The 15,187-nt window shown below is 37.6% G+C and overlaps 1 protein-coding gene across 1 annotated transcript in view; it reads right to left on the minus strand.

Moving 5' to 3' along the window:
- NEK7 (NIMA related kinase 7) overlaps positions 1–15,187 on the minus strand; it is a 59,987-nt gene that overhangs the window by 22,669 nt on the left and 22,131 nt on the right. The window contains exons 6-7 of the mRNA XM_005423711.2: positions 4,764–4,872; positions 2,439–2,546 (exon numbers count right to left, since the gene is read on the minus strand). Coding sequence (XP_005423768.1) covers positions 2,439–2,546; positions 4,764–4,872 — 217 coding nt within the window. The remainder of the gene's footprint in view (positions 1–2,438; positions 2,547–4,763; positions 4,873–15,187) is intronic.

A 15,187-nucleotide genomic window follows, 5' to 3' on the forward strand; every position in this document is an offset into this window, starting at 1 on the left:
TATAAAGTCTTCTGAAAACAAGACATTTTGTCAAGTTTGTATCAAATCAACAATGCCTCCATTTCCTCTGCCCTTTTGTAAGAAATGTTTTCCATTTCCAAAAAGATATAGGCATGACAATAGTAAATTATTGATAAAGCTGTATAGAAAGAGTTAAGAACATGAAAAAACCCTGTCCAGTGCAGTTTTTTCATTTGTTTCAAATGGACCATCAGTAAAGATTCTAATTAAATCAGTATTATTCATAATTAGCAGTTAGAAGCCGTAGCTAATTAAAATTTTAGTACATTTCTTTATCTCTGAAAGCCCGAATCTAGTTTGCTACTGAAATTTTTATAAAGCCTGTAAACAAGTATAAATTGCTACACATATGTTTGCAATTTACTAGGTTACGTGCACCAAAGGTTTATGGAATCATAAAAAGATACAACTTTGAAAGAAATTTCAAGAAAACCAGCATCAGAAACTGCAGAAGAAATCAATTTAAGAAGTGGTATCTACTAGTGACGACAAATCAGAAAGTCAGTCTCCTCTGTAGCCTAAGTTAACAGCTGACACAAACCTTTTTTCTGGGCTGAATTCTGACATTAGGCCATAATTAAGAGGGAGACAGGAAATGAAGAAATGGGGAAAAAATAAAATAAAAAATAACTCCTCTACCAAGACACAGCCACCAACAGAAGAAACAAAGCTGCCATCCTCTCCTCTTTCCCCACTCTCTAGATGATTCTTGGATCTGTAAAAGATGAGCTTTAAAGGGCCCAGGGGTATTATGCTGTTTTTAAATCTGGCACAGTCTTCAGCTTTTTTTAATTTCCAGCTCAGCCTTCACAACAATTCCCCTGCCAGGAGCCAAAATAATCCAGGGTTGAGGCAGTCTGCTCCTCTTTAACTTCCTGGCTTGTGCCTCAGAATGCAAGTCTGCCCTCCCACCCTCACTGCTGACCTGTGCCTTATTCCTGAGCTCCCACTCCTCAGATTAGGATGTCCAGCTCCCTCTTCACAGCCTCCTTCCATCTGCAGGCAGGAGCAGAGCCCACCTGCAAGAACCCCACCCAGCCTCCCCAGCACCACCAGAGATGGCCCCTGGCTTCCAGGGGCAGCAGGAACAGCAGCACTTTGGGTGCCACCCTGTGAGAGCAGCAGATCTTCAGCGTCACATGTGACTGACCCCCAGTGTGGAAGCCCAGCACAATTCCAGCCTGGGCTCTGCCCTCCTCCTCAGCCTCCTGCTGATGCAGGGCTGCATTCTGTGGCTGGGGCTCCTATTAACACCTCACCACTGACTCATGGGTTTCACTTCACCAGTCTGCATCAAACATGGCAAAACACAAGGAAAACATGGGAGGCACAAAAGAGTGCCCAAAGGCTTTCTGGAGGACAGGGAAGCAAGGAATGTCAAAAGTTTCCCATCCAAAATATTATATTCTTGGCCATTAACACATGTATCACTCACATCTCAAAAGTTGTACAAACATGCAATCAATGAACAGGCTTGAGTTCAGCAACCAGCAAACACAGACACTTCAATGAGGGAAAAGAATGTTTTGGTATCTAAAAAACCCCAACTTAACAGTATTACGAACACTATTTCCTACGTTTCTTTTTAAAGCAGATGTTACTCTACTTACAAGGTTTTTCTCTTCTACAGAGATCCTCTTAGATTCTGTCATTCATCTGTTACCTACTTTTAAACTTAAAATATATGCCAAATATTTAACTTCTCTTCTTTAAAGGCCTCTTAATCATCCTCGTATTCACATGCTACTCAAAAGGCACAAATTACATGAAAATTTTGTTTGGATAGAGATAATATAGTGCTAGTTTTGTGTGATAGCAAAGATTAAACTGAGCATTTCAGAAAACTTGCAAAACCAAAAAATAGGAAAAAAGCTACCTGGGAATTGGTTTTGTTAATACTGATCTCGCCTCAACTACCTAAGCTTACATTGAGAAATGTGACCTTAAAAAATGGAAGCTCCTCTGAGAGCCCTTTGAAACCATGTAACCAAGAGGTCATTAATGCTACTCATGCAGGCACACAGAATTAGGAGACTCTTCCCAACACTTAATAAAGTTCAAGTCAATTTTTTTAAAAATGCATCCATATTATCACCTTATTTTTTCCTAGCATTTCTAGGTAACACTATTGTCTTAAAAGACTTATTTGGAGGCAGAAATGTAGACTAAATTATGCAAACAAAGGAGGGAAAATACCCAAAGTATGCTGAAAGAAATACCTCAGTGTTACAGTGTCTCTGTATTTGTCCATGGTGCTGACCATTTTTTTATTAAGAACACTTTTAATATTTTTATTATTACTTAAGAACATCTTTAGCTGGTCCTAGCCCTTTTCTTCTTCCTCCTGAGTGGGCACAGTATTTCCACCATGTAAAATACTCTACCTGTCCAACACCTGCACCTCAGAGAAAGCTTACCTAAAGAATGTGCAGCTGTGGTTTTGGAGCTGAAAAATCGACCAAGTCCAAGGTCTCCCAGCTTTACTACTCCTGTAGCTGTAATGAACACATTTGCTGGCTTTATATCTGGAAGAAAAATATATTTAAAAATTTAAAAGTCACAGTGAGGTTGCAAGAAAAGCTACTCTTCTATTAATAATAGACCCAAAGAGGATTTTATTTATAGGCAATATTGGTAAAATTTGACAGTGCTACTCAGAAAGAATGGGTCCAGAATGTAGAATTTCAAATCCACTATTTTGATAGTACAACCATCACTCAAGCAAAGAAAACCAAGAGCCACAGAAAGTATTTAAAAAAAAACAAAAACAGATCAAAAAAACCACACCCCAAAGTCAAGAAGCATATACAGGGAAGTTCATTACTATTTTATATAAGCTACATACAGAGACTTACATTAGAACTAGAGAATCTCTTTTGTTATGTCTTAAGTAACAGCCTAAATATGTTTTCAAGAACTGTACAGCATTTTTCATCACTTTTGCTAATCAAATTACTCACAGTGGCATAACGTCATTTATTTGAAATAGATAACTGATTCTGTATAAGAGCAGGCATTAAAAAAGAAGCAAGTTTACTCAGGAGAATGGTTATTTGAACTCGTCAGTGGAATTGGGCTAATCAAGTAGAAACAAAGAAAAATAATGATGTATACCCCAGACAGTTATTTTTCACAAGTAATATCCAGTTTAAGTTTTAATCCAATCCCTTAGAGACAACAGCAGAGACTCTTATTCTATGATTTCTAACAAGATACCTACCTTGTTAGTCTCCTAAATAAACTGACCTGTTATTTGTTTGGCAAGGGAGTTTAGCTCTTACTCTGCTGAAGAGCAATCCGCCCTACCCTTAAACTTACAGAAATCAGTTCACTTTGATGAGAGGGGATTTCAGTTTGCATAAGATACAGGCACAGTAAAAGGAATGGTTAATAACCCTTCAAACACCAGCACTTTCAGGTTTCCAGTAAAAAAGTTACAAAACCTTACAAGCTTTAGAGGAAGACAGAAGCAATTATGTTCTCCTGCTATCTGACCCAGTTTTCAGGAGTTTGGATAACCCTTTGTGTAATAATCCAACACGGATTTAGCTCAACTTAAAAATAGTTTTAATTGCTGTTGCTTTTGGCATGTAACCATGGAATCACTAGATTTGCCATAGGTTTGCCAGAAGCTCTGAACTTAGTACTTCAGTTTAGGGAACTTAAATCCTTTTGTTATGAGCTAAAATATACAGAAATTAACTAATTTAATTATAAACATATGAAAGGAAGATACTTGCACCCTATGGAAAGAATCTGTATTTTATGTCCTTCTCTTTGTATCATTCACACTTGCAGGTACCTGTACAAATGCACAAAGGGAAAAAAGAAAAGGAGAATCACAAGGGAAAGGCATTTGCAGGGGCAGGAGTATCTAAGCTCATCTGCTAAGGTGCAAAATTTCCAGCTGCAAATGGCAGAGCTCAGCAGACACTGAGGGACTGTTCCTATCAGGCATTGAGCTGCATTCTAGCACAGGGAGCCACCAACCTAAGACAGGCAATGTCACTAAAAAGTGACAGCCCACACACAACTCACAATGCCACAACCAGAGGATTTCAGAAGGGAAAAAACCCAGCAGATCTAAGAAGAAGCTATACTATGATCTGTTTTCTTTGACTCAAGAGTTATGAGGTGAAATGAAGACCACATCCAGAGGAGACAGCACCACCAAGGTTGAAAATGGACCAAGGAAATTTAGTACCTGATAGAGAAAGTTGGCAACTACAAGGACTGTTGGGACACAGAGACTGGAAATAGTGGAAAGGAGCAGAGAACTGGAGGAAATGCTCACAGCTGCACATCCAATAGAGAAGGGACTAGGACAAGGGTCTGTACATCATGAACAAGCAGGGCAGGAGCAGATACTCTTGAAACAATCAGGTGCAAGAGCTGTAAAGAATGGACTGACAGATCTGTGCAAGGCAGGTAGCAACACCTGGGCAAGACAACAGGCAAATATAGAAAATTAAATACAGGGCAGAAGATAGGAGCCAGAAAAATGAAGTAGCTATGGCAGGATATCCATCACACACAGAACTATCGCTTATTTTGAAAAACTTGCTATCAAACAAATGCCTACCACAACAAATGTACAACCACAAACTCCTCTCAGTTTTCTATTACTTGTAAAATCTTACAGAAACCTACAATGTTTCAGCTGTCAAAATTGATTTCAGCCAGCTTAATTCTCACATAGTCAAAGGTATAGTAAGGACAAATCATCTTTGATCCTGTATTACCTCTATGCATAACACGACGAGAGTGCATATGTTCCAAGGCACTGCAAAGCTGAACAAAGTACTTCCAAACTGTTCTTTCAGGAATCAACCTCTTCTGTTTCTTAAAATGCTTAAAAAAAACACGGTTAGTGAATATTAAAAATTAAAATTTGCATAAAATTACTGAAAAAAGACAGAAAATCATTAATAAAAAAATAAAAAAATACAAGAGGCTCACAATCTAATAAGAAAGGTTTAACAAAATTTCTTCACACAGAAAACTTTCCCCTTATATTAATATATGTACCATCACTGCATGTGAATAAGTCATTCTACACACAGAGCCACAAAACATTCATGAAATAAAATTCCTACCCCAAAAAAGGATTTATACAGTATTTAGCACTCCTTAGTGTTGGATTAATGTGGTCAAAGTAATCTAGTATAAATTAGCCACAGAACAAATAAAGGCCAGATACAAAGTTATGTGCCACAGAACGTCCCAAATTAAATACACTTCCTTACACCAAAATTGATTTCCATAACCCCATTTTCTAAAACAAAGGAAAAAAAAAAAAAAGAGGAGCAGTATCACACAGTCACAAAGATCATGTAAGAAGAATTGGTCACATTAATTTTAAAAACTTCTGCAGTACATGAAAGGCAATTAAAGGAACTGATTTCTGAAAACTTCACAGTGACGTAACTCCTGTTCAGATATTTTCTATCCTGTATAAAAACCCATTCCTGATCGCTGGTAGCAGTTCACTGGCCTGCTAAAGCTTACACAAAACAATTACACTCTGCTATACACATCAGCTTCAAATGTGGTATTCAGGCACTGAGTAACAGTCCTCCAAAGATACCTACTGAAAACCTGGAATTCAGCCAATGTTAAAATGTAAAAGTTTCATCATTATAAATTCTGCAGCTAAAGGGAAAAAGACTGAAAAATTGTTGCTTGTTTAGCCTATGTTTCGAAAGAAATTGTATTGTGTCAGGTTTTGAAGTTCCACACAAGGAGAAAAATACACAAACATTAAGACTAGCAAAATTTTAGATGGAAAGCAAAGCACTTGATGTATTTTAATTGTGGGTACAGACAGATTTCACACTCATGCATGCTTTAAGAAAGTTCACATAACAAACATTTATTAATTTGCAAAAAAAAAAAAATCATACTATGTTAAAACACGCCAGTGAGAAGCTGACAGCTGCATCTGCACATTACAGACACACAGGAGTGTGAGAGAGATGCTTTTAAACTACCTATAGCAAAATGCATCAGTTGTACAAAGGATCTTAACATTCCACCAAATGTTTTTCGTTATAGGCATTATTTCAAAATGCATTTTCATTTAAATGAGGCAAAGCATATAAATTACATCTTTAAATATAATTTTCTTTCACTCTTGGACTGAATCCAAACAAACCCTGTGTATCTGTTCTCCCATAGCTGGATTTGCATATCAGAGGATTGTTTGATGTCAACAGGAAGATGGAGACCAGGTTTCTTTTCATTTAAAAACAAATACACAATACATCTAAGTACGTGTACATGAAAGCACAGTTCCTTGATTTAAAATGCATTCTGAAATTATCATAATTATAACTAGGTACTTTATTTAAACATTCTGAATTATTATTTTTTTAACTGGAATGCGGTGATGAAGCGCCATTCACAAAATGCCTGAAATGGGAAGATTTTCAATCACACATTCCCATTCCCATTTACCTAAAGTACAGAAGTGTACTTTCTAAGTTTTTATGTACAAGTTTTCTTTTAACACTTTATTCACTTGCCATCCCTAGCACTGTAGCTGATGTACACTACAAAATTGGCTTCAGTTCTTACAGTGCAAGGATGCCACTTAAAGTGGTCTCACTCTGCTGAAGGCATTAATAATTTTGCAGGACAATAATAACCTCTTCCTGAAAGCATCAATAATATTATTTAACCCCAGAGAATTTATCCATCTAAAGAGGATAGAAAAGAGAGTTGCTAGATTTGCTAACAATGTTTAAAACTAAACAAAGAAACAGGCAGCATTTTCATTTGTATGGGCTTTAAAATAATATAATTATATTTAAAATAAACTAAATTAACATTGTGTTGTTCAGTAATTAATTACTCTTTTTCCCTCAAAAATGTTCTCAATTTTTTCTTAGGCTGTTATCTACCAACAGGTAAAACAGTGATGAAAAGTCATCACCAAAAAGATGAATTTTGCAAAACCAGCTATTGAAACAAGTTGTACATTTTCAGGAAACAATTCAGCAGACACAGTTAGTTCTGAGGAAAGTCAAAATGAAAATTCCATTTCTGTTTAGAACCTTACCTTCTAACAAGAAATTGAAGTTGATGGAAAATACAGGCAAACCTATTTTTATGCCAAACAGCATAATTAAATTCATAGAGCACACATGAACTGTATTCAAAGCAGGATCCTTTCCTTTCTCCTTCATTTTAAAATAGTCCACAATGCAAACTGCAGTTCTAACAATTGTGGTGTTTGCTCCCTCCCTACAGGGAAGCCAAAATGCAGAAGAAAAGATGCTGCAACAATCATTTTTCACCTGTGTTGTGGCACAGCAAAGTAGCAGCACAGTCAATGCTGAACTAATCCACTGCTTGGTGCCTGAAGCATCCTGAGGTCCACAGCACCCAGTTAACCTCCCAGAGCTCTTTCCCACTGCACACAGGTTGGCATTACCTGCCCAGATTTGCCCCCAGAGTACACCCTGACATGCAGCTCCCTCTGAAGTGCTCTCATCCTCAAGACTTCATTATTCTCCTTCTTCCACCTGTCTTAGGTTCAAAGGACAGTCCTGATGTCCCTCAGACCACTGACCTTCTAGGGTGTGACATTAAAAAAACATGATCCTGTCTGAGGTGAAAGATCAATCTCAAACTAGCTGAAACTGGGCAAAAAGGGAGCTGCTTGTACATGTGCATTAAAAATTTGGGCAGTGCTGCAAGCCAGTGCTTTGTCAGGTAAACAGAACACCAGGCACACTTTGGCAGCAGGCTGGCTCCCTGAAAGAATTATTTGTTTCGAAAGCCATATCCCATGAAACTTCCATCTCCATCTGAGAATAGAATTACAAAAAACTACTTTGAAGAGTCACCACAATGTCAGTACATTGTGGATAAAACTGCAATTCAGTAATTTAATACAACTGGACATTTTGGTGGTCATAAATTTGCTAATCAAATGCCTTAAAGAGCTTTAAGGCAGGCAGGCTGTATCACCAGTTCATATTTTTATCCCTTTTACAGAATGACTGAGCAGTTTCATCATGGAAGAACAGAACTCTCCTGGTTCTCAAATGGATTGCTAAAAGAAAAATTAAATATTCTCCAAATGTTTCCATCATAATAATATTAAACATAGCTGCCCTGCACCTAAACAGCAAATGCCATTCAATTTCTTGACAAACAAAACAAAAGACAGATGGAGAAAAAAAATCTGAAGTCAACATAAAGGCAGGAAGTTTTATTATACTGAGTTTCTGAAGATGATGCTTTAAAGGTCAAACTCCAGAAGTAAAAGTGACAGCAGTTAGCAGTTGGTCCTACCTGGGCTTAAAAGGACAATTCAGACAATATTTACAGCAAAGACACAGGACTATGTTTGGATTTTCTAAGAAAACTAAGATTTCCTGCAAATGCGTAGAGAGAGTGAACACAGATGATTTCCACACAACTGGAAATTCAGCTATGACTGCCTACATCTCAATAACCACACCTGGACAAAATTTAGCATTCAGTTCTGATGTTGGTGTATTGAAGGATTTTAAGGTGTGATTTAGTTTTGTTTAGGTCTCACTGAATAGAGAAAAAATAGGAATAAATAAGAAAAAAGACAACACAATGAGTGCTTAAGAAGCTAAATGGAGTAAAGAAAGCAAGATGTTTATGAACTTCTCTTGGAGACAGTGGATAAAGTGATCATCTACACAATTTTGCAGAGTAATTATTTAAGAAAAGAACTGTGAAACTATCAAACAAGCCCACATGAACATATATCTGAATTTTTCCCTGCACATGCTGTAGCCTAGAGCTGTTTTTGAAAGACAGTATTTGGAAAAAAAGTAAAATGAGAATGATAATTTCATTACTTTAAACAGATTCCTTCATTTCTTTCATGATTCCATTAGAATCATGATCACATCTTTTTGTTCTCATTACTTCATTTACAGCTTACAAAAATACAAAGCATGGAAGGTTTTATACTTTACTGTATAAATTTATAACACAGTGATTCAATGACAAGACATGAGTAGGAAGAAATCTGACCTGCATCAAGAGGAAAGAGATGCAAAATGACTACACAGAAGTTCTGAGTAACACAATAAAACTCTTGACCACTTCTGACTGTGTTTCTTTGGGAGCTTTTTTTAATATGGACGAGCAGGAAGAACAAAGAGGAAGGAGGAGGTCAGGCAGCCATGATAGGAAATTATGGAAGCACAAACAAGAGCTCTCACTCTGTGAACACAGCAGAAACAAACCACAACAGGCAAGGGCATGCAGGGTCAGCAAGACAGGCCGGTGAAGATGGGTGGCAACATCCCAATGTTCTGGAGACTCATGAAGATAGAGAGGAAATCTGTACCTAAGTCTTGTTTTCTATTTTAAAAGCTACATAATTCTAGTAGCAACAGCATCCCAGGAGTTTTGTCTGGTTCTGTTCTTTGATTGATTCACCTGCCCATCTGTTCAGACCATGGCAAGTTTTCTGCCATTTTTCTTTGCTTGCTATGCAGAACAAAAATAGAACTTCCCACCACATCCTGATTCATTCATTCAGTTTGATATACAGTGTCATCAAATTTGCCTACATTTCAAGAGTAGCAGCTGTCTCTTACTTGTAAAAAGAGAACAGATACCAAAAAAACCCACCCAAACTATTTTTCATCTATCAACTGAACATACCAAAAGCAGCAAGTATTCAGCCAATAAAGTGATGAAAATAAAAATATTTACCTGGTTTGTTTCCCAACTTTTATTAACAGTTGCTTATATCCCCCCTTACTGAAGATGCCACACATTTATTTTTTTACCCTTTCAGAATTCACAAGAAAAAGAGTTTAAAAAAATTAAATCTTCCTTTATTAGTCATCTTAGTATACTGCAAACTATTTCATGAAGAATAACAAAAGACTAAGATACTGTACAAAAATTAACACACAAAATAATGGTACTAATAGAAGTACCTATTAGCATCAGAAGGACAAGTCAGTAGAATTTAACTGTGGTCTTTCCTTTAAAAAAAAAAAGAAAAAAGGAAAAAAACAGAAGAATGCTGCAGGGACACCACAGAACTGAGACATAAGCATCTTCTCAAATAGAATCGTATTTCAGACAAAATCAAAAAAAAGGACAGTCACTTACAAGAAATTATAAGCCTTGTAAAAAAATGCAAGGAAAATTTTTCCTATTTTCCATTTTAGTATATATTCCTTCATGCTAATAATCAGACTTAGTAACACTTCTGGTTAAACTCCTATTCCTTAGAAAGCTCTGGACAAAGTCACTTTACCTAAATGTATTTTTAGCCAACTTTCTTTGCAAGGATTAATTTCATTTTTCCTTATTGAGCAGTCCACCTACAGTCCCTCTGTTCCACCCAACATTTTTGCTGATGCAAAAGAGCAAGGACACAGAGTGTTCAGAAATAGAGATCACCTACTGAAATTCTATATACTTGCAGAACCATTAATATAAAGTTTCCAATCCTGCATCATTTTCCTTCTCTCTGCTGTTACTGCTGAGTGGGGCTTCTTAAAACACACAGCCACATGCTTAAATTCAACAGTATTTGTTTACATGCATCTCTCTCCCAAAAAAATCCCCTTGGGAAAACTGGTACAGCATGAAGAGGTGAAACTCATGCTTGAATCATTAACTCTACTTCCTAATAAAAAACATGACACAGTAAATACAGAGGCTATCATCTTAACTTTTTTCCTTTCTCTACAAACAAGGCAGACAGATTTGTAATCTCTATTCTGAGCAAGTTATCCACCTAGTGCAAACACTGACAGAACAAATTTTTCAAATGCAACTCTGTGAAAAATGAAAATTAGTCCCCAAGTATTGTTTGCAGGTCATTTCAAACAATAAAAGTATCCAGAACTACTATTCAATAAAATCTTCCAACTCTCCCTGCTCTTTAAAGGCTCACAGACAATTTTAGAACCAGTGGGCAAAGGTGGAGATGAAATCTCCAAAGCCTGTGTAAGTTAAATGAAGTTTACTGTCAGGTTCACTTTTCATAACTGACTGACACCATTATTTTCCTGTGTGTACAGCCAGAACTTCCACAACAGCTTCAGGTGTGATGTCTGTGAACACAACTGACCACAAGACAAAACACTGTTGATTGTCTAATTATTTTAGCAGAAAACCTGCCCACTTATTCGTATTATTCCAGCAGCAGCCACACACAATAGCTGACTCACAGCAAAACTAACAAGGCTGCCTGGCAATTACCCAGCCCAATTATCCCACCGATTACAAACTGGAGGACCAGCCAGCTCTCATTCTGCCAGCACTTGTATGTAACACACCCAAGGTAAACTGCTGCTGCCTGCTCTCACTGTGGGCACTCGTGGTGACAGCAATGGTGACAGTGGAGCACCTGTCAGACACCCCAGTGACACACACGGATGGAGGAAAAGCTTCCCAGAAGCAGCACTACTACCCTGCCAGGGCTCTGTGCCTTCAATTTTTCTTTTAAGACTTCACAGCTCCATACACAGAGGAGCCACTTCCTCTCAGAACACCCCACCCTGCTTTTTTACCTGCTACACAGCTAACTAAGATACACAAAGTTGAATAGGATGAACTATTTTTTAATTACAGGAGGTAAAGAAAAATTTTAGAAGGAAAAAAAAGTTTTTAGCAGCCTTAAAAAAGGTTAGTGGCAAAAATTAGCCTGACTGGTTCAAAGACCCAGGTTCCTCCCTTAGGAAAAGGCACATAAAAATAGTTTAGCTTTGATCTGTAATTAGCACACTCTGTGTTACACTATCCTATTATATTAAAGGCTTCTTCAAGCTACACTCTATCTTTTGAAGCTTTTTTCAAAAATGAGTAAGGAAAAAAGCTAAGGTAAAGGTGATACAGAAAGCAAAAAATAAACCACTGAGGAAAAAAATATTTTGAAGCTTTTAACATATATCAATGATGTAACTTCAGCAAAGTGCCAAACTGTTCTATATTATAAAATATAACCATATGCTCAATAAAAATACTTTGTGTGAGGAGGTTTGGCGTGGGGGTGGTGGTACTGGGGTGTTTTGTTCTTTAAATTAAATCTGGCAGTCATGGAAAGAAAAAAAAAAAGCACGAGAGACACGGATACTGCTGAAAGCCAAAAGAACCAGATTCCATGTTTTAAAATCTGCAATTATGGATCAAGGTAAATCAATATCATGAAAAGAAACAAATTACACAAACATGCACAAAAGACTACTTTAAAAACACTTTTCCCAAAACCATTATGTCAATTATTTGGACATAAATATATGTATAAGAAAAATCTTGGAATGAGAGCCACAATAATTTCTCCCCCTTGAGAGTGTGTGCATGCAATTTTCAGTTCTGTTTTCTTTATGTTAAAAGACCCTTTACTCATTCATTCATGACACTCAGCTAATGAGCAGTTTGAAAATGTCTCTAGGCTTTGTTTATTGTGCACTATTCATAACCTATTATTAAATATAAGTTCCAGGGAGGGATACAGTTTCCGAGTATGGATTGTTGGAATATCAAATTAATAAAATATCTTCACAAATGGCCTTAGTCAGGATGAGGTAGTAATATCCCCATTTTACAGATTAGAATGTGGGCCAAGAATAGAGATCAAAAGTGTTAATTAATTCTGGCACCAATTTAAGCACCTCCTTCTCAACATACATAGCTTTATGAAACAGTCCATCTTCAAAGCACAGTTTCCACTCAGAATGAAGCTGTGAATGCTCAATACTTCTACTAATCAAGACCCAGAGTTTTGCCTTGAATGTCAGAAATACAGAATAAGCAATTAGAATTATCCCCAAAATCAGTGGTCGAAGTGGTTTATTCAGTATCCCTTGGGAAAAGAACAAGTAAGGATGGTCTTTGGAAAAACCTTGACTTGTACTAATCACAAAACCTTTGTCTTCCAAATTTCCTGCCTAGTAAACAACTATTAAAGCAAAGAAGGCAGCACAGCTGCAACCATTTCAACACAGAGTAGCTTGCACCCTTAACAGTGTGACATCCCATCCTGCTCCCACCCAGTCTGACAGCCCATCCAGGCTCTCTCCCTGCAGACAGTCTGTTTGTCTGTCTCAAGGATCCCTGCCCCATCTGTCCCATTCTCTGACAACAACATATCAGCTTTTCTCCAGCCTTCCTGTCCTCATGTCCAGTACTGGAAATCCCATTTCACAATTTCCCAATACACCACTCTTATTTCCTTACACTCCTCAGTCTCTACTCCCAGTGGTATAAATTCCCTGTCTGCCTTCTCCCAAACCCTGCCAGCCCAGCACAGGTGTGCTTGTCCTCCTCCTTCCCAGGCAGAGCCTCTCTTTGGGCCTAAGGATCACTCAGCTCCTTATCCCAGCCTACTCCTCAGTCTGCCTTGGCTTGCCTCTTCTCCACATCCATCTCAGATTACTCCCCTTCCCAGGCTGTTAGAAAGAACAAACACCCTCCAGACACAGGAAAGCTTCAGCCCATTCAAAGTATCTAGAAAAAGCTATTTCTGGCAAAGCCACCTGAGTCACCCACCCTACTCCAGGTCCAAGCACTGACAGACACTCAGGTTGTGTCAGCACCAGCAGACACAGCAGGTTCACACAGCTCTGCATGTACAGAAATTCTCCATTTCTGGAATTATACTCCAGCAAATTCTCTTAAGCACATATGTTAGAAGAATTGAAATTTAGGGAAATTTTCACAGCCATTACCGTAAGAAAAATCCCGAGTTTTACATCTGTTTCAAGGCACAAAGGGGCTAAAATTATTTCAGATTCGATGGTTGCAAGACATTATAACGAAGCATTGGCATGCAACATTTTAGTAGGAAATTGCTATATTTTGACAAACTGAAAGCATTCTCACACAACTAAACACTTGGCAATCCTAGCAGCAAGCAGTTAATCCTGCTGGACATGTGTGTGCATGGCAGAAAACAGCTTCTGCAACACTGCCATTCAAAATACACAGGAAATAGCATTTTTCCCACCAGCTTTCCAAACAGGAACACCAACTATCTCCTACAACTGCTCAAGTTTTAGATCAATGTTTTGGATAATAAAAAGACAGATAACAAATAATAACCCTCAATTAATAGCTAAAGGTTTCTCAAAATCCTGAAAAGGGCATGCAAAATTTAACACCTGGCCTGCTAAATTCTGACACTGCACCTCTTCCGTACACAGATGCTTCCCTAACTTCATACTCCCAAAATTCTTGCAAATACCACAGCAAAAGAAAATTACTGCTACTGCAATTAAACAGTCAAACTATAGCTACCATGTACTAGCAATACTTACCAGAAAATCCTGCTTTCTGCAAAACCATCTCTACATTTCTAGCACATTCCCAGGACAGCAATCCAGCAGAAAACAGTAAGAAAAAAACCATTCCCAGCAACACAAGCAGCTTTACTGCAGAGGGAATGGGCAGTTATGGGCTCTGAGGCTCCCAGGGCAGCTAGTCCTTACACAGGTAAGCTATAGCCAACCTCAGAGGGCTGCAGTCTCAAACTCCAGAGCTAATGTACTTTGGCATGGGAAGCAGGGGCTGCATTCCAGACCATGTGGAGGGGAGAAATTGCCTGATGCAGTTTCATACAGTGAAGCCCAAAATATCCACCACTAGTGAAACATTGAAATTAGAATCCATGAGATTTCAAACAAGTCTGAACAGAGCTCCAGCTCCTGCAAGGAACAATTTAGATCTGTATCAGTAACTTGGGAAGAAGTGACTATTCCTGCATTTGGACTATTCTACAAAAAACAAATTCAAGGATAAAGAATTTACTGGTCCTATCTATAGAAACTGGAGATAGGAATTTCAAACTGATGTTTTAAAATATTGGTTATTTTACCCAGCTAATTATAGTATGTTTATCTTTATTTAAAGCTGAAAAAAAACACACAAAAACTGCTGTCTGAGGAGTGACTGAAGTGCCTAGGTGACATTTTGTACAATTCATTTTCCATCTATCTTGAGAAGGCTGCACACATATTTTCAACTTTTCAGATGAAAGCTTTTATGCTTGTTTCCAAAACATGATTAACTTCCTTAAGATCAGTATGACATATTCAGTTTAAAGTTTGCAATTTTTTTCAGTGCACTAAGATTATTTGCCAGAAGAGCCTAAAATCTAAAAATAACTGCAGAAATTAAATACTTTGAAGTTTAGTGCTGAGTTAAAAAA

This window comes from Geospiza fortis, unplaced genomic scaffold (assembly GCF_000277835.1).
Source record: "Geospiza fortis unplaced genomic scaffold, GeoFor_1.0 scaffold229, whole genome shotgun sequence".
Lineage (NCBI taxonomy): Eukaryota > Metazoa > Chordata > Aves > Passeriformes > Thraupidae > Geospiza > Geospiza fortis.